Source organism: Sus scrofa, chromosome 4 (genome assembly GCF_054392235.1).
Source record: "Sus scrofa isolate SSC_HxYL_T2T_F1_AM1 chromosome 4, Sscrofa_HxYL_maternal_Yorkshire_Landrace_v2.0, whole genome shotgun sequence".
Taxonomy (NCBI): domain Eukaryota; kingdom Metazoa; phylum Chordata; class Mammalia; order Artiodactyla; family Suidae; genus Sus; species Sus scrofa.
In genome coordinates, this window is record NC_139386.1 from 101766924 (window position 1) to 101784914 (window position 17991).

Consider the following 17991-nt stretch of genomic DNA (forward strand, 5'->3'; position numbering starts at 1 on the left):
GGCAATGAGATTTAAGAGAGGCCTGGTCAGGGTTTCTGGAAAAGAAAAGCAAGTCTCTCCCTCGAGTGTGAATAAGCAACTACATGCCCTGGATGTGCCGCCTGTGATTATAAGGCGAATGTGGATCATGGAGTAAAAAGACAGAAGAAACTTTTCCCTGATGGCATGACTGAGCTGCTGAATCAATCAGCCCTGAAGCCTCTCCTGCCCGGGGGCCTCCTGTTAGAAAGAAAATAAATAATAATTTCATGGTTCCTTAAACTATCTTAAGTCAACTTCCCATTATCTTTACCCCAAAGCACCCTAACTCATATATTTTCTCTCTAAAGCCCAGGAACAAAGATGAACTAACTGGCCCACTTGAGCTCAGGAGTGGGGTCATGGGATCCAGGGAGAGGTGAAACAGAAATGTCAAACCATCAAAAAAAAAAAAAAAAAATCTACAATGCAGACCACAATAACCATTTCATTCTTCATTTGTCACATAAAAAGTCCTCATGCCTGCTATCATGCCTTTATCCTAGACCCAGAGTATGAGTAGAAGAAGGACTTTGAATGCTGTTTAGGGTTAAGTGGGTGTTGCCCCTCCCCCACCCCCCAAAAAGGTATTTATTCTACTAGATCTGGTCCTCAAGGAGATGTCAGTGGAATAGGGAAAAAAAGTAGCACATCCTTCAATAGCTGTACTTCAAGATAGGCTGTAACACGTGCCCCAGGAAAAGTGCAGATAAAGGTCTGTGATAGATCCTTGAAGAGACAGATCCTTTTTCATTGGAAGAGGCAAGTAAAAGCTTCCTGGAGAAGGTTATTTTTGAGCGAGGTATTGATATAGGTGAAGGACATAAGCCTGGGCCCTGTTAACATTCCACAGCTCCGGACGCAGACCCGGGCCTTGCGGACACTCCGTGGGGCCGGTGTAAAGCAATCAGCCTGGTACCTAAGTCTTCGGCCGCAACCCCTTTTTCTTAGAAGAACAAAGTTAGCTGATGGGGGGACTGCCGATGCTGCAAGGTTACCCATCGAATTGCCTCTCTAGTGCTGACAGAAGCTGTTTGCTTGAAGTTAGAAGATATGAGCCTTACTATAAATCATTATTATAAACATAAACACTCTCGCTAGTTAAGAATTAAAGCATTTTAATGGTCGCTTTATTTTTTGCACCCCTGCCTATGCATGCGCACCCCCTCCCCACCTGAATGTAAGTTTGCCTTTATAAACACGGTCCGTTTCTTTGTTCGGGGCTTCACACTCAAGCTGTTTGGGGGCAGTGCAGGGCCCTGCCCAGTACTAAAGACTCCTAATTTGCTTTTTCTCGGTTGGAGTGGTCTTTGTCCTTTCTCGGCACAACATAGGTAGAATTTGGACATAGAAGATGAAGGAAAACATTCCATATGAAAGGAAGGAAGCACAAGAAAAAAAAACCCAATAAGTGGGAAATTGTGGGAGTCTTAAAGACAGGAAGATATCCAAAATGTGACCTAGCACTGACCAGTCAGAAGAGTGGCCAGGCTACTAGCCTGGAGCAAGTCCTAGAGACCCTCACCACCCCATGCAATAATCCGTAAGTTACTTGATTATGAGAATCACGTGGCCCAAGGGAGGGACGGGGTGGCTGGGGCTTCAGGTGAATAGCACTCAGGGGCTCAGTCAAGAAGAGAGGACATTTAGCAACTTAGAGAAGAATTTCAATATTTTAACAACTAGTTTGGGTCAACCAGTTGAGAATCAGTTAGAGGATCAACTCTGCCTATAAGCAAAAGTGAAAAGTCCCACTTGATCAGAGTTCACAGCGAATGAAAGGAAATCATGGAAAAACAGTTGGGATTAGACCATACCTGGAATTCCAAGATGAAAAATCTGGACAAAAAAACCACAACAATACAGAGCCACTGCGAATACTTTGATGACACATTCAGATCACAAAGGATTAGACATGTATCTGATACTGTGTAGCCTCCTCAGTGCAGAAATTTAACATATGTGCAACAATTTGCTGTGGGTCATTATAAAAGAAAAAATTTCTCAACTCTGCCTAGCAACATTTGGAGACTAGAAACAACTGTGTCTAGTTTAATGGTTTCTAGCCAAGGGCATGAAAGAGATCTAGAAGAATGTGAAGGAAAGTGAACATGTGTGCAGATGAGAGGGGAAAGCAAACAGTTACTTCCCAGCAGCCTGCAACAGAACTCGGTGTCTGCCCTGAAGATGCCATCACAAAAGGACAAGAAAGGGAATTAGCAAGGGCCGGCGATTAGGGCAGAGGCAACAGGAAGTGAGAAGAGGGAAGGACTTGAAGGATAATAATAATGATACCCAAGATCTGCAAAGTACAGTCTACAAAACACACTTTCATTTAATCCACACAGCAATGCTGCAAGTACTGATTAACATTTGAATAACAGGCCACCCTATGAAGAGCCCTTTCATACTTCTTATCTCCCTAATTGCTAGCCCCATTGTACATGCTGAAACTCCGGGAGAAAAAAAAAAAACAAAAAACAAACATAAACCAGCTTATCTAGCTGGGAGAGGGCTGGAACTCAAACTTGGGCCTTTAGAGTCCCTGTCTAGTGCTTCCATTTTCACCACAGTGTCCCCAAAGATTGTGGGGTCATTGTGTAATATTGCAAATGTGGCCTCCGTGCCCTGGGCAAGAGCTGTACATTATGGGAGAAATTGAAGGATCATTGTTATCTTCAAGAGGTAAACCTCTAGCCCAGGACTTAATGGGAAGAACCTGATCCAAGAGACTGAATGCACATGTTCTGAGGCAGATGGCTCAGTTTCTGGAAGAATCCCACTCCAGTTTTAATCAGATTTGATTTGGGGATCCTCAAAGGCAGGAACCATGATTTTTTAATCTTTGTATCCTCAGGTCCTAGCACAGGATCTGGTACTCAATACTTAATTTATATAAATTTAAGACCCTTAAGAAAGAGCTTGAGATCTTCCCCCCCCCCAAAAAAAGGAAAACAAAATAGTGTCAATAATTCTTGGAAAAATTATTTACCATTATCTTGAATGTTAAATCACACAGAATTAAACCAGATACAGCCCCTACTCTGAAATCATACAATCTGTCCCAAGAACATTCATTGGGTCTTTGTGCAAACTGCTATGAATGACACAAAGACGAACAAGACAGATTCGTAATTTCAAGAAACTCACACGTTATCAAAAAGATAAAACATCTATTAACACAAATCCTTCTAAAATACAGCAGATTATTAAAACCCTCCCCCTACAAAAAATAATTTACAAAATATTATGGGAGGATAAAGGTAGGGTGGTGGAGATGAGAAAAGATTCATGAAGGAGGAGCTTCATTGAAGGAACCAAGGAATTTCATCAGAGGGAACTGAAATTAAGGAGGTTTCAAAAACAGAAAAAGCTTGAGCAACAGCAAAGAGGTAGGAAAGCACAGAGGATCTTTTTGGTGATAAGCAGTGGTTCCAGGTGTGGAATCATAGAGTACATAAAGGAAAGTGGCACATGACACTTTGAGACCCCCTGCCACAACGTATCAGCACCACATACCAGTGTCCCTTCAAACCTTCCAACCTGCTCTCCTCCCTGACTTCTCTCGTCATCCTGGATGAGCTCAGCACCAACAGAGCTCAACCCACTCAACCCCCAACCCTCACAGCTTCTGGACTTCCTTCCTTCATGGCCTCCACAAAAACTGCAGTCGGTTTGAGGCCTTTAACCATGCTTGTAGTTTGCCATCATAAGAGTTCTATCTACCAGTTATTAAACTCACCGGAAGTCTGTATTATACCGATCACATCTTACATCCCCCGCTCTCTCCATCCCTCTTTTTCCTCTTGTTCTTTTTATTTTATGGAGAATTTTTTTTGTGTGCCCACCCTCCTTTCATGTCCTTGCTCCTTACTTTTTCTTCCTGTACTCAGTGCTCGGTCAATTGGATTATTTTCTCACCCACACCCTCAACTCCTTCACTGCCTTAGCCTCCTGTGGCACCCATTCTGTGAAAGGCTAACCCTAAATCTATTCTGCAGCCCTCTCTCTTGGATCCAATGACGAGACTTCTAAACACACTAAGGGAAAGCCAGAGAGCCACACACTCACTCACCTATGTGTGTTGGAGTCCCTGCAAAATTATAGCTTCCTAAGTTTTGCACCACTCAGCCATCTAAGTCAGCTACCCTTTCCATTTCCCTCTGAGACCACTGAAAACCTCCTCAGGTCTCTTACTCAATCCTTGGCCACTGTCAAGGATGTACTCACCTCCTGCTTCCTGTGCCCAGAAGGGTATCGGAGAGGATGCTCCTCAGCAGCCCTCCTTGTCCTGTGGACCCTCCACAGCCTCCCTCCTCATTTTCTCCTTTTCCAGCCTGTGGAGCAATTCATCCACCAGAGTTCCTCTGAGACCTGCTCTATCATTTGTATCTTCTCGACCCTCCACATTTGCCTTCTCATTCTGGTAACTCCTTCTCCACAGCCAGTGAACCTACCCAAAGTTTTTAATGCTTTTAAACCCTCCCTTGGTCCCAGATCCCTCTTGGCCACACTCCATCTCTCCTCACTTTGTAGTCAACATTCTCAAGTGAGTAATCCCCGCTCCCTGTGCCCACTCTTCCTCTCCCATTCACTCCTCAATCCAGCGTGCCTGCCTTCCTCCCTACCCCTACATTGAAACTGTTCTGGCAAACGTCTCCAAGGATATACTGCCAAACCCAGTGGACATGGCTCAGGCTTCATCGGACTCTGTCTCTCTAAAGACTTTCACCTTGCCAACCACTCTCTCCATCTTGTCATCTTGTTTTTTTCTTTTTTTCTGTTTTTGTTTTTTGGTTTTGCTTTGCTTTTTAGGGCCACACCCATGGCATATGGAGGTTCCCAGGCTAGGGGTTGAATCAGAGCTGCATCTGCTGGCCTACATTACAGCCACAGCAACACAGGACCCAAGCTGCGTCTGTGACCTATACCACAGCTCACCGCAACGCAGGATCCTTAACTCATTTAAGGAAGCCAGGGATAGAACCGGCAGCCTCATGGTTCCTAGTCGGATTCATTAACCACTGAGCCATGACGTGAACTCCCCAAGGGCTCTCTGATGCTGGGATCTGCACTGGGTCCTTTCTTAGCCCCTCTCTCTTCCATTTCTGCCGCTGTTCAGCTCTGATCTGGCCTTGCTGTGGCTGTAGTGCAGGCCAGCAGCTGTAGCTCCAATTCAACCCCTAGCCTGGGAACCTCCATATGCCGCAGGTGTGGCCCTAAAAAAGACAAAAGACAAAACAAAAACAAAAACAAAGAATCAAAACCAAGATTCTTAACATGCTTTTGGAGGCCCTCCATGGCAAGCGGGTCTTTGTGGTTTCATGTAGTCTGACGTCTTCTTAACCCCAAGGGACTGCTTGATGGTCTCTAACTAAACCCTGCACTTCTCCTTTTTATTTTAATTCATGCCTCACCCTATTTCTACCTGTCAACGTCCTGCCCACTTTGAACACTTTTTTTTTTCTTTTGTCTTTTTAGGGCCACTCCCGCGGCATATGGAGGTTCCCAGGCTGGGGTCGAATCGGAACTGTAGCTGCCGGCCTACACTGCAGCCATAGCAATGTGCGGTCCGAGCCACGTGTGCGACCTATTGCACCACAGCTCATGGCAACACCGGATCCTTAACCCACTGAGCAGGGCCAGGGATCAAACCAGAATTCTCACAGACTCTATGTCAGGCTCTTAACCCACTGAGTCACAATGGGAACTCCACAAGAAGGCTTTTCTAAGGACAGCAGTCTTAGCCTGCAATGTTAAGTCTTTTTTTTTTTTTTTTTTTTTTGGCATAGATACCTAGCACTGTCTCAGGAGATGAGGAATGCTTAAGGAAGATGATTTCTAGGTTGTATGAAGGATGAGTTGCTGTGGACTTAATTGCATCTCTCTGTCCCACCCCCACCACGCACACACAGAAAAAATTCGTTTGTTAAAGCCCTAAACCTTAATGTGACTTTATCTGGAGATAAGATCTTTAGGAAGTAATTGTGATTAAATGAGTAAATGCTCAAAGTTCATAAGAGTAGAGCTCAAATTCATTAGGACCATGGGTGGCTTTTTAAGAAAAGGAAGAAAGAGATCTCCCCCTCTTTCTCCACCATGTGAAGACACAGCAAGAAAGCAGCTGTCTGCAAGCCAGGAAAAGAGCCTTCACAAGGAAATGAACTGCCTAGGATCTTGATCCTGGATTTCCAGTCTCTAGGACTGTGAGAAAATCAATTTCTATTTAAGCCACTTGGTGTGTGGTAGTTTGTTATGACAGCGAAACCAACAAAGACAGAGGAGTCGAAGAATGAGAAAGACTACTGCAGACGGATCGGACAGATGGGCAAAGGCCCTGAGATGAGAGAGAGAAATTTGAAGGGCTCTAAGTAAACGTGACTGTTCTCAGTCTTATTCTCTCCTAAAGAGATTTCATCCCTCTTCCAAACCCGCCACATCTAAGCAGAGGCCAAGTTCAATTATATTTGCTTTCTCAGTACTTGGCAATTCCCTGCCATCTCTCTCTGGCCCTCTCACCTTGGTTACTGCACCAATATCCTACTACGCTCCTTGCCTCTAGTCTCCTTCTCTCTGGGATATTTTCTATACTTTTCAAAAGGTAAAATGGATCATATCACTCTCCTGTTTTAAAATCTTCAGTGGTTCTCTCTCTTTTATTTATTTTTTATTTTTATTTATCTTTTGTCTTTTTAGGCCCGCACCTACAGCATATGGAAGTTCCCAGGCTAGGGACAGAATCAGAGCTGTAGCTGCTGACCTACCCCACAGCTCATGGCAACACGGATCCTTAACCCACTGAGCAAGGCCAGGGATAGAACTCACATCCTCATGGACACTAGTCACGTTCGTTACTGCGGAGCTAAGAAGGGACCTCCCATAAAAACTTCAGTGGTTCTGGAGAGATAACCCTCAGGGTACACCCCAAATTTCCAAGCATATCCCTCAGAGCTTTGGCCCTTATATCTCCAGGCTCAATCTCACAGCATCTGCCCCACATTTTCCATCCCCCCATACCCCAAGCCCAGGACCACCGAACCACCTGTAAGCACTGAGCACATGTATATGCTTCATCTCTCCCCGCTTTTGCACAAGCTATTTTGTAAACTTCCTCTGAAGACACTGCTCTAAGCATTTTACCTGACAGCATCTTAATCCTCACAACAACCATATGAAGTAAGTACTACTAGTCTCTCTAGTTTATAGACAATGAAACTGAGGCACAGAACGATAAATGACTTGCTGGAGCTCATACAGATATGTCATAGCACTAGTTTTGAACCCCAAACTCTAGTTCCAGTCCGTCATCATAAATATTGTGCTGTACTAACCGACTTAACCTTGCTTTGCCGCCGTGGTGCCCATTCACCTGGTGAACTCTTTTTTTTCTTTTAACCTGTTAAAGTCTTATTCATCCATCACTACCCAACTCAAGCATCACTCCCTCCATGACACTTTCTCTGCTTCTTCAGTTAACCAGTCGCTTCCTTCCCATCATTGTCGTGGTGCCTTGGTCACACCCCCGGTATTCTGTGTCCATTAAAGAATCTGCCCAGCCCTGCACAAAGCTTAGACTATACATAAGAATTTTATCCTGCACCATGGCAGTCCCCACATTTATTTCCTGAATAAATTGACTCATATGTATTTCTTTTTTGTCTCTTGAAATCAATTTACCAGCCCTCATTCATCCTCAGCCCCTTGCCCAACTTAGCCCTTCGCTTTGACACATTGCTTAACTACTTCCTCAAATCTCCCTTGAGTGCCATCTTTCCTGACCTCTCCCTCCTTTGACTGAAAACCCTTTCATCATGACCCTGGGGAGGTGCCACCATGGGCGGCCATCCCCGGATGGGGCTGATCCCCCAACTGGGTTCTAGACAGTTCATATTCATTTGCTTTAGCTCTTTCCTTTGGCTTCACTAAGCTACCTCATGGGGCAGGGGAGTTATTGAAAGACTAGATGTCTTACAGGAAATCAGGAGAACTAAACAACCACGTCCAGGAAGACTAAGAACACTAGAAAGGTGGGACTGCGGCTCCTCATGCTCAGTGCTTCATCATTGGCATAACTCAGCTAATATCCACGAAGCCGCTTTTTCTATTTCCCATTAACAACTGGTTTATTTCCCCCTGCTGTTCCACACATTCTTTCCAAACGTCCTAACTTCTGATTCTTCACGGTGTCTGCTTCTTTGTAATTTTGATTTGCCATAACCTCATGATTCTCTCCATGTAAATGTTCGACTTCAGCTCTTCCAAATGCCTAGTTCACTTTGTGTTTCTAATTTCAGTTTTCCCCAAAGCCGAATGGTCCCAGCTCCTCTTTTCATGACATGTTATGAAGCATCGCTACTGTCCATTCTATGGATTAGAAGTCTTTGAGTGCAGAACTAACCTCAATCCAAATAGCTGTGACAGTGGGCACAGGATCGCACCATGCAAAAATTCACCAACTGTGCTGGACTTTCAGCATAGGCAATAAATAGGGTGTTTTCCCTTAAAAAAAAAAAAAAAAGTATGGTATAGAATGTTCCATGATTCACATATGGAGTAATTTGGATTAATGATTCTTTAATATTTTTCAACATAGATTTTTCCGAGAATCAGATGAAAGCTATGGACCCTTCCCAAGAAAAAGTTCTCTTATGCAGAAAATTTCACATATACCTTTAGGATATCTGTGGACCCCAGCAGCCATCCTTGGAGCAAACCCCAAAGCACCATAGGACTAACGTCTATCCATAGACCACTTCAAAGGCAGGTACCATATCACAGTCATGTTTGTATCTCCTGTGCCTAGGCCTGGGCTTGACACATAGTAGTTTCCAAAAAATATTTTTTGAATAAAATTAAGTTGAATAATTCATTTATTCATCCATTCATTAAGGTTTAAAGAGGTTTTTCAAAGCTAGACAGAGGCTAAGAAGTTTGGATTTGATATAAAAGGCAGTGCAGGAGTTCCCGTAGTGGCTCAGCAGAAACAAATCTGACTAGCATTCATGGGGATGCAGGTTCATCCCTGGCCTCGCTCAGTGCATTAAGGATCCGGTATTGTCATGAGCTGTGGTGTAGGTTGCAGACACGGTTCGGATCTGGCGTTGCTGTGCCTGTGGTGTAGGCCAGAGGCTACCACTCCGATTCAACCCCTAGCCTAGGACTCTCCACATGTTGAGGAGACAAAATAAAGAAAAAATAAAATAAATAAAATAGAATAAAATAAAGGCAGAGAAGAGCCATCTTGTTTGGCTCTTCTGTAGTGTTTCATTTTTAAGCAGTCAATTGATCAGAGTTGTACATTAGGAAAATGTGTTTTCAACAGTTAATAAAACAGATCAGAGGGCAAGAGACTAGTTAGGAGGAGAGAAGGAATGAAAACCTATACAAGAACACTAGAGGTGGGAATAGAAAATTTGAGGGGCAGACCCAAAACAGAGTATAAAAATAAAACACAATACTTGGCACTTGATACGATTTGGAGATAAAAAAGGGATTTAAAATCAAAACCTGGCTCCAAATTTTTCTAGTCTGGAGAACCAGGAAAATGACAATACCATTAGCAGAGCTGGGAAGAACAGGAAAGAATCAGATTTAGGGAAAACAAGTCATCGCTTAAATTACTGAATTCGAGACTCAGGTGAGACTTTCAGGTGGATTCCAGAACAACTGAAAACGTGGGTCTGGAGTAGCTGAGTAGAGATGAAGATCTGCTCAGAAGTGACCAGCCGAGGTTGCAAGAGCAGAGAGGATGCCAGGAACCGGTTTTCACAATGCCCTCATCTTTCATTCGCATCTATTTCAGTTTCTGAAGCCCTCTCAAAGCCATTGTTTTATCTGAGGGTCATAACAATCTTATGAAGTAGGAAAGGAAGGGACAACTACTCTGGGAAATGGAGGCTCAACAGATGAGGGGTTTTGCCAAAAATATTGCAATGAAGTAATTACAGGCTCAAGATTAGAACCCAGAGCTTCTCTCAACTTCGTTACCGACTGCACATAGATAAATGAACTGGAGATTGGTACTTGCCACCTGCCCTACAAGTTTGTTTGTTTTTTGCTTTTTTTAGGGCCGCACCCACGGCATATAGAGGTTCCCAGGTTAGGGGTTCAATCAGAGCTACAGCTGCAGGCCTACACTACAGCCACAGCAGCATCAGATCCGAGCCACGTCTGCAATCTACACCACAGCTCACGGCAATGCCAGATCCTTAACCCCCTGAGTGAGGCCAGGGATCAAACCCAAAACATCATGGTTCCTGGTTGGATTTGTTTCTGCTGTGCCACGACAGGAACTCCTGCCTCTAGAAGTTTTGAATCATGAGTCACTGCAGCTGCCGACCCTCAACACCCCTTGAAAGAACTCAGGGTGGGAGAGCAGGAGTGAGGCACTTCGTGCTTTGGGAAACCTGGCAGAACAGGTCTTCACATACTTTCAGGAGAAGATTTTATGAGCCAAATTCTTGCATCTCCTGTTACCTAGAAAAGCACTAAAATCCTTCGTGGTGACATCTGTTTCTCGTGACTAGCAGTAACCTTCACAAGACCAGCAGCAAACTTCTGTAAACTGTGTGCTTGGGTTGGGTGTACATCCCCCTTCACCAAAATCACATATATACTGACATTCTCCCCGCCCCCCTTTTTGGAGCAGTATTTCTGAGCTCTCTGATATGCTGCCTCCCAGGCTATAGTCCTCATTTCACGCCAAATAAAACTTAACTCTCAACTTTTAAGTTGTGCATATTTTTAAAGTCCACACGCCCTACTTGCATGGGTCACTAGTTTGCAGCAGTACTGCACTGATGCAGTACTTTGGGGTCTGAGGCTTTGTTTGGGTTTGTTCAAACCATTATTGGCTAAGAGAAACGTCTGAGAGAACAGAGCTCTGGTTGGCAAAATTAACCCCTGTTTATAACTGTCCCCTGTGTGAAATAGACAGCCCTGGCTCCTAGGGAACTTCTATCTGCAATTATGGCCCACATTCCATGTTGCACGTTTTTAAATGGGATCTTTCTGTCTGTGTAAACTGATTGAGTAAATGAGCTCCTGAGCTGGTACATGGTAAGGACCCCCGACTTGAACAGACTTCCGAAAGACCGCTACGCAAAAGTTCTTTTTCAGAAAAGTTAAAAAATCTTCAAGGTCCACAGAACGGGGGGAGAGAGAGACTGCTTAAGGCTCAGCGAGGACAATGGGTTTTGTGTGTTTTAAGGTGAAGCTGTGTGTTGGGTAGCGAAGGGCGAAGGCAACAAGTCCGGATCCGCGTGGCGGGTGGAGCGGAGGAGGGGGCGCGTGAGTCAGGCGGGAGCCGCGCGGGGCGGAGCCGGGTGGGGCCCGGCGGGGAAGGCGAGGAGCCCCCGCCCGCTGCCCAGAGCTCGCCGCGCCGCTTCCCGCTAGCAGCCGCGTACCCTGCTCCTCTCCGACATGGTAAGCCGCCGCACTTTTTCATTTGCCTTCCTCTTATGTGAAAAGACAAAAGCAAGAGCATGCTTCCCTCCAACCTTGGTCTTTGATTTTTTATGTGGATGTGGCAGGAAACCGCGGACAAAAGACTCGATGGGAGGGAATTGAGGAAGATGAGATGGGAGGAAGACGTCCTAAATTATACCTGTAATAACAGCCTAGGGTTAGCAACGGGAAATTCTTTTGTTTTCCTGGCAAAGGTCTAGGGCTGGGGTTGAGGAAAAGCTCTGCGAGCTGCGCCCCTCCAGGAGCCCGCTGCAAGGTGAAGTCAGGCCCGACCCCTTGCTCCGCTGTCCTGCGGGTGCGGGCAGCTCCTCGCCGCCGGTGCTGGGGTGCCCGGGGGACCCTCTAAAGACAGAGGTTAGAATTCTGCAAGGCGGCGCTGGTTCCACATAGTTAGAGAGCCCAGAAAGGGCATGTTTCAAAACTAGTCGTCTGAGCCCTAGGGAAGATCGGAGTTTCAGGAAACTACCGGCAAAGGGCCAAGACACACTCTGAAACTCCAGCCGGTCCCAGCCAGCCGAGCGCAGGCCAGGAATGTGGGAGGAGCCGGGCCCAGGAAGCCCCCTCTTTTCCTTTCCCCTTTGGCCCACCATCTTTTTCGGCACTCACTCCGTCCTCTGCTTTTATTCTCTCGTCTTCTGCCATCCCCACTTTGAATTCTATCTTTTCCATTAATCCAGCTCTAAAAGCTCCTGGGCCCCTCTTTGGTGAAGGGAATCAGCAAACTTCCGCTCACAAACTACGAATAGATTTTTACTTTCTTTTCCTTTTTTTTTGCATCTTAGGGCCGCGGTGGCAGCCTGTGGAAGTTCCCGGGCTAGGGGTCGAATCGGAGCTATAGCTGCCGGCCTCCCCCACAGCCACAGCTAGGCCAGATCAGAGATGCCTCAGGGACCACAGCGCACCGCAAGGCGGGATCCCTGGCCTACTGAGCCAAGCCAGGGATGGAACCACGTCCTCATGGATACTAGTCCGATTCCTTTCCCCTTGGCTACCATGGGGACTCCAGATTTTACACATTTAAACAGCTGAGGGAAAATCAAAGAAAGAATTATGCTGTGTAACACTTGAAAATTATACGAAAATCAAGCCTGAGTCCACAAATAAAGTTTTATTGGCACACGGCCACGCCCATTCATGAGTTTTATATATGGTTGTTGCCCTGCTACAAAAGCAGAGTGACAGAGATAGTATGGACCATCTGGCCCTTTACAAAACACGTCTGCCAACCCCTGCTTCGGTCTGTCAGCCTCTCTCTGCTACCGCCCTTTCTTCTTTCCGGGCAAAAATTAGAGAATCCGTGTCAGCTGGAAACTTGAAAAGGCAGAACGAGCACCACCACGTGGTGAAGACCTGGAATGGCTGCCCTGGAGGAAGGTGGATGCCCCCAGGGCGCTTTGGGGGGAAAGGGAACACCTCAGTTAAGAATGAGAACTGCAGTATTTTTTCAAGTGGTGCTCTTTTCTTTCTTTCTTTCTTTTTTTCCCCCAAATGTTGAGTGTTTAGCATGCATTTTTAAAATTCTTTCGCAGTGTCTATTTATTATACTGTTTTCTCCTTCCTATCACTGTTCCCATCAAATACTATTATGAAAATGCAGTGATGGGGAACACTGGCCTCTAGGCAGGAGATCTTGTTCTCTTCTTCAGCCACTGCTCCAACTTGGGCAGAGCTCTCCTGTCTCTGAGCCTCTCTGGCAGGGAACCATCTCCAAAGTCCCCTCTAGCACTACAAATTTTGCAACTCCATTTAAGTAATTTGATAATTATGTTTCTTTCTTTTGCTCTGGAGAACTACCTCTGGGGAGAAATTCAGGGGCTTTAATATTCTCCATGTGGCTGATAGCAACAGTTTTCAAGGGGAAAAAAATAGTCAAAACTGATATTAAGCAGAGAAAAAAGAAAAGCAGAATGCCACATTGAAACTGGGGAATCAAAGCAATCTGAGTTCTGTAAGGAACAGGGGCAGAGGACACTCCTGTAGGTTTAGAAAAAGGCACAGAGCCTTTGCTCCTCAGCCTACAACCTTCTACCCTATCTGGTGTGCCCTCCCAGCCAACCTTGTTCCTGTCATCTGACACATTAGTAAGAATGAGATTTTAGTCCTGATAAGAAAAGCTGTTGTGCAAACACATCTGTTTCTAGGTTGTGGTATTTTGTTTCTCACCAAAACCCTGGTGCTACCAACCCTTTTCTTTCCCAAAGAAAAAGTTCTGACAACAGGACTGTTGGGGAGGAATCCACCTGCAGAAGAGTTTATAGATGCTCCAGGATACAATAAGCACCCTGACCCCTGGCCAGGCAGTTAAAGCACCTGAAGAGACTGATGGAGGGAAGGAGACCGACAGCTAGGCAGCAAAGGGCTCAAATCAATAACTGGGCTCACATCAATCCTTAGCATGTTAATTATAGGGCCTGAAAGCCTCCAGCTCTAGGTCCAAGAAGTCCATCCCAAGAGCAAATTAGCGGGCTAAATGCTACATCGCAGACGTCGCCATCCAAAAATCCAAACATCCAAACATCCACGCTTTATCTCCAAGTCCAGAGATAAAGATTCAGGGGAAGGGTGTGGCCTGGCAAGTTTTCCAGGAAGTGTGCAGTTCCTGCTCTTTTCCACCAGGGGGCGATCACATCGAGCCCCAGGTGCCGGCTAGACTGACAGGCAGACAGGAGGACAGGATTTCCTTGAAGAATTCTATTGTAAGGAAGACAGAGGCTAAACAGGATATGAATCTCCTGCTTCTGGTGCAACCACAGGGGTGGTTCAGCCGGGTAGATGCCATGAGAGCTGTGAACAGCAACCTGAGAGCCTTCCCGGTTTAGTGATCAGAGCTGTTCCACCAGCCATTCCTGAGGGAATTAGTGGCATCGGGGAATAAAAGGAGCAAAAGCCAAAGGCTGCAGAAAGCAGCCTGGAGACTGAGATTTTAGAAGTAGCTCTGCCATGTCAGTTCCCTTCTCATGCCTCAGTTTCCTCACATGTAAAATTAATGGTTCCTACCTCTAATGTGAAAGCGGCTCTTGAACATCTGAAAAATTCTTAGATCTCCCACCCAATACACAATAAGTATGCTTTTAGTTTTCTTCTAGAAAGTGCATGAGTCCCAGGAATTCATTATTGCTTTAAAAGGAATTGGTATTTCATTCATTAAAGTAGCCTCTATATACTTTTGGAAAATATGGAATTTTTTTTTTTCTTTTTAGGGCTGCACCCATGGCGTGTGGAAGTTTCCAGGGTAGGGGTCGAATCAGAGCTGCAGCTGCCAGCCTACGCCACAGCCACAGCAACACCAGATCCAAGCCAAGTCTGCAACCTACACCATAGCTCACGGCAATACCAGATCCTTAACCCACTGAGAGAGGCCAGGGATGGAACCCACATCCTCATGGATACCATTCGGGTTTGTAAACCGCTGAGCCACAACGGGAACTCCTAATAGGGAGTTTTTTAAGCTACAGACAATGTTTGGTGCACGCAGATTTATGGATATATAGTTCTATGTATATTTACCTACACATTATAAAAATATCAATAAACCCTATCACCCTCACGCTCATCTAGGCAGTCTACTGCTTTCAAACCCACCAGCACACTCCATACTTACTCTCACTAACTTGCACCTAGAATAAACATGTGAGGAGATGCGGTGAGGAAGCTCACAGAATGTGACTTTTGGTGGTTTTCTTGGGCTCCTTGAGCCCTCTAAAAACATGACCTAGTCTTTTTAGGAAAATCTGACCCAAAATGAAGAGACAAGATCCTCTGGGGTGTTCTCTTGTACAGCTCTTGATATCTTGCCCTTGTCTGAGCCCTGTTTTGTTTTGTTTTTTTTCTCCAAAGGCAAAAAGACCCACAGAGACTGAGCGTTGCATTGAATCTCTGATTGCTATTTTCCAAAAGCATGCTGGAAGGGACGGTAACAACACGAAAATCTCCAAGACCGAGTTCCTAATTTTCATGAATACAGAGCTGGCTGCCTTCACACAGGTACTTGTCCCAGCCCCCACCCCCAAACAACCCCTGGCATGAAACAAGACCCTGGCAGAAAGGCTACGAGTGAAAGACAGCAGCTGAGCCCCTTGGGCCGAGTGAGCTCTGGGTGACTATTCCACAATCTCTTCTTCTCTTCTTTGAATAAAGTGTGTCCTAAAAAATCAAAGTTATCAAACTACCCAACAGAGGGAAGAGTGATTTTTTTTTTTTCATTTAAGGAGTGAGGCTTATGAAATGGAAAATAGAGTAATAGAAGAGTTTTCAAATTTTATTCCAACACCTCAAAGCCTCTAGGGCAGCCCTGTTCAGTAGGACTTCCTATAGTGATGGAAATAATGCTGGGTATCTGCACTACTGGATATGGTAGCCACTGCCACGTGTGCAAGGAAAGAACTGACTTTCGAAATTAACTAAGTAGCCAGGTGTAACCAGTGACATAAGTGTGTGTATGTGCTGGGGGCCTCAATGCGTGGAGTGTGAGGCTGACTAGGCAGGGCCTGCATCCTCTTTCTACCTCAATCCACTTTTTTTTTTTTTAACCCACTTTTATATAGTTTGTATATCGGAGTTGCATGCAACACTTGGAAAAAGTGTCCCACTGTTTTACAAATTGAATAACTCCTGATTGTCACAGAAGGAACCCTGGACTAGGAGCCAGAAAAGCTGGGTCCAAGTCCCAGGTCTTCCACTTAGGCAAGTCACTGCACCTGCTTGGGTCTGTTTCTGTGTCTGAAAAGTGGAAATATTAAGAAGCCCTACCCTGTACCTCTTACTCTTGTGAGAATTAAGATGTGGCAGCATTTCTGAAAGCACCTTGGAAAGTGAAGTATAAAGGTACTAATATCATTATTGTTACTATCTTTGCAGAACCAGAAAGACCCTGGTGTCCTTGACCGCATGATGAAGAAATTGGACCTCGACTCTGATGGGCAGCTAGATTTCCAAGAATTTCTTAATCTTATTGGCGGCCTGGCCATAGCTTGCCATGACTCCTTTATTAAGTCTACCCAGAAGTAAATCTGAGGAGCCTTTGGGCCTGGCCTCCAGACCCACCCCTTTCCTCCTAGTCTCCCAGGTATCATCTGTTCCTCACAGCCCACACATACTCTGAGCCCAGCACACCCACCACCCCATGCAGGCCACGCCTGCTGGTCGTAATAAAGCAGTATCGTTTTTTAAAGCACACACTGGAGAGTTGGTAAATCTGTGCAAGGGAGGAAGAAGATGGGAGGAATATCTATTAGATGGATGGAAACAGTTACCAGAAGCTGCATGATAAATAGTAAAAATGCATCTTGGGGAGTTCTTGTGGCTCAGCAGGTTAGGAACTCAACATAGTGTCCATGAGGATGTGGGTTCAATCCCTGGCCTCCCTCAGTGGGTTAAGATTCCGGCATTGCCACAAGCTGAGGTGTAGGTCACAGATACGGTTCAGATCTGGTGTGGCTGTGGCACAGGCCTGCAGCTACGGCTCCCATTCGACCCCTAGCCTGGAAACTTCCATATGCCATAGGTACGGCCGTAAAAAGAGAAAAAAAACATGCAACTCGGGGGGTATGCATAATCAAGACTAATGATACCAACAGAATCATCTCTGAATTACTCAGACTGATGAAGAGATATCACTTGTCATTGTTCACACATTAAATATCTATTCACCCTACGACCTGCAGTGTCATAGGTTCTGAGGATACTGTCAGCAAGGCTGACAAGGTCCCACCTATCCAGTAGGGGGAAGAACAATGAATGAATAAATAAACACATAAACAACTATGAGAGTGTGGAAAGATAACTGTTGTCTTTCCAAAAGCCAAACTGAATTCTTTTCAAAAACTTGACTAGGGAAATCCACTGAAGATCACTGTGGCTGATGCTGAGACAACTGCAAACAAATGGGGGAAAAACTCAAAAGATCTGGAAGCATATTTCACTGGGACTGCTTCTCAAATATCTTTAAATTCTCCATTTTAAGAAAAGGAACTGAGGAGTTCCCATTGCGGCTCAGCAGTAAGAAGCCCAACTAGTATCCATGAGGACACGGGTTAGATCCCTGGCCTCGCTCAGTGGGTTAAGTATCCAGCGTTCCTGTGAGCTGTGGTGTAGGTCACAGATGCAGCTCAGATCTGGTGTTGCTGTGGCTGTGGTGCAGGCTGGCAGCTGCAGCTTCCATTCGACCTCTAGCCTGGAACTTCCATATGCCGTGGGTGTGGCCCTAAAAAAAAAAAAAAAGATTGAGGATGGAGCAGATACAGTAAGCTCCTTCCTACTGCAAATAATGCTGCATAAAATGCAAACTTGCCCCCCCAAAAAAAGCTTAAATATTTAGTTCAAAAGCAGAAAGAAAGGGAGTTCCTGTTGTGGCTCAGTGGAAACGAACCCAATGGTATCCATGAAGATGCAGGTTCAATCCCTGGCCTCCCTCAGTGGGTTAAGGATCCGGCATTGCTGTGGCTGTGGTGTAGGCCAGCAGCTGTAGCTCCAATTCAACCCCTAGCCTGGGAACATCTATATGAAGCG

The 17991-nt window shown here is 45.4% G+C and overlaps 1 protein-coding gene and 1 long non-coding RNA gene across 2 annotated transcripts in view; one reads left to right on the plus strand and one right to left on the minus strand.

Annotated features, from left to right (window-relative positions):
* Window positions 1–6672: 6672 nt before the first annotated feature.
* LOC110260323 (uncharacterized) overlaps window positions 6673–17991 on the minus strand; it is a 90436-nt gene continuing 79117 nt past the window's right edge. The window contains exon 4 of the long non-coding RNA XR_014844240.1: window positions 6673–8517. This is a non-coding gene — a long non-coding RNA (uncharacterized LOC110260323). The remainder of the gene's footprint in view (window positions 8518–17991) is intronic.
* On the plus strand, window positions 11408–16656 carry S100A11 (S100 calcium binding protein A11). Its single transcript, NM_001004045.1, has 3 exons — window positions 11408–11442; window positions 15322–15468; window positions 16342–16656. The coding sequence occupies exons 1-3, from the start codon at window positions 11440–11442 to the stop codon at window positions 16489–16491; spliced, it is 300 nt and encodes a 99-aa protein (NP_001004045.1). The 5' UTR covers window positions 11408–11439; the 3' UTR covers window positions 16492–16656.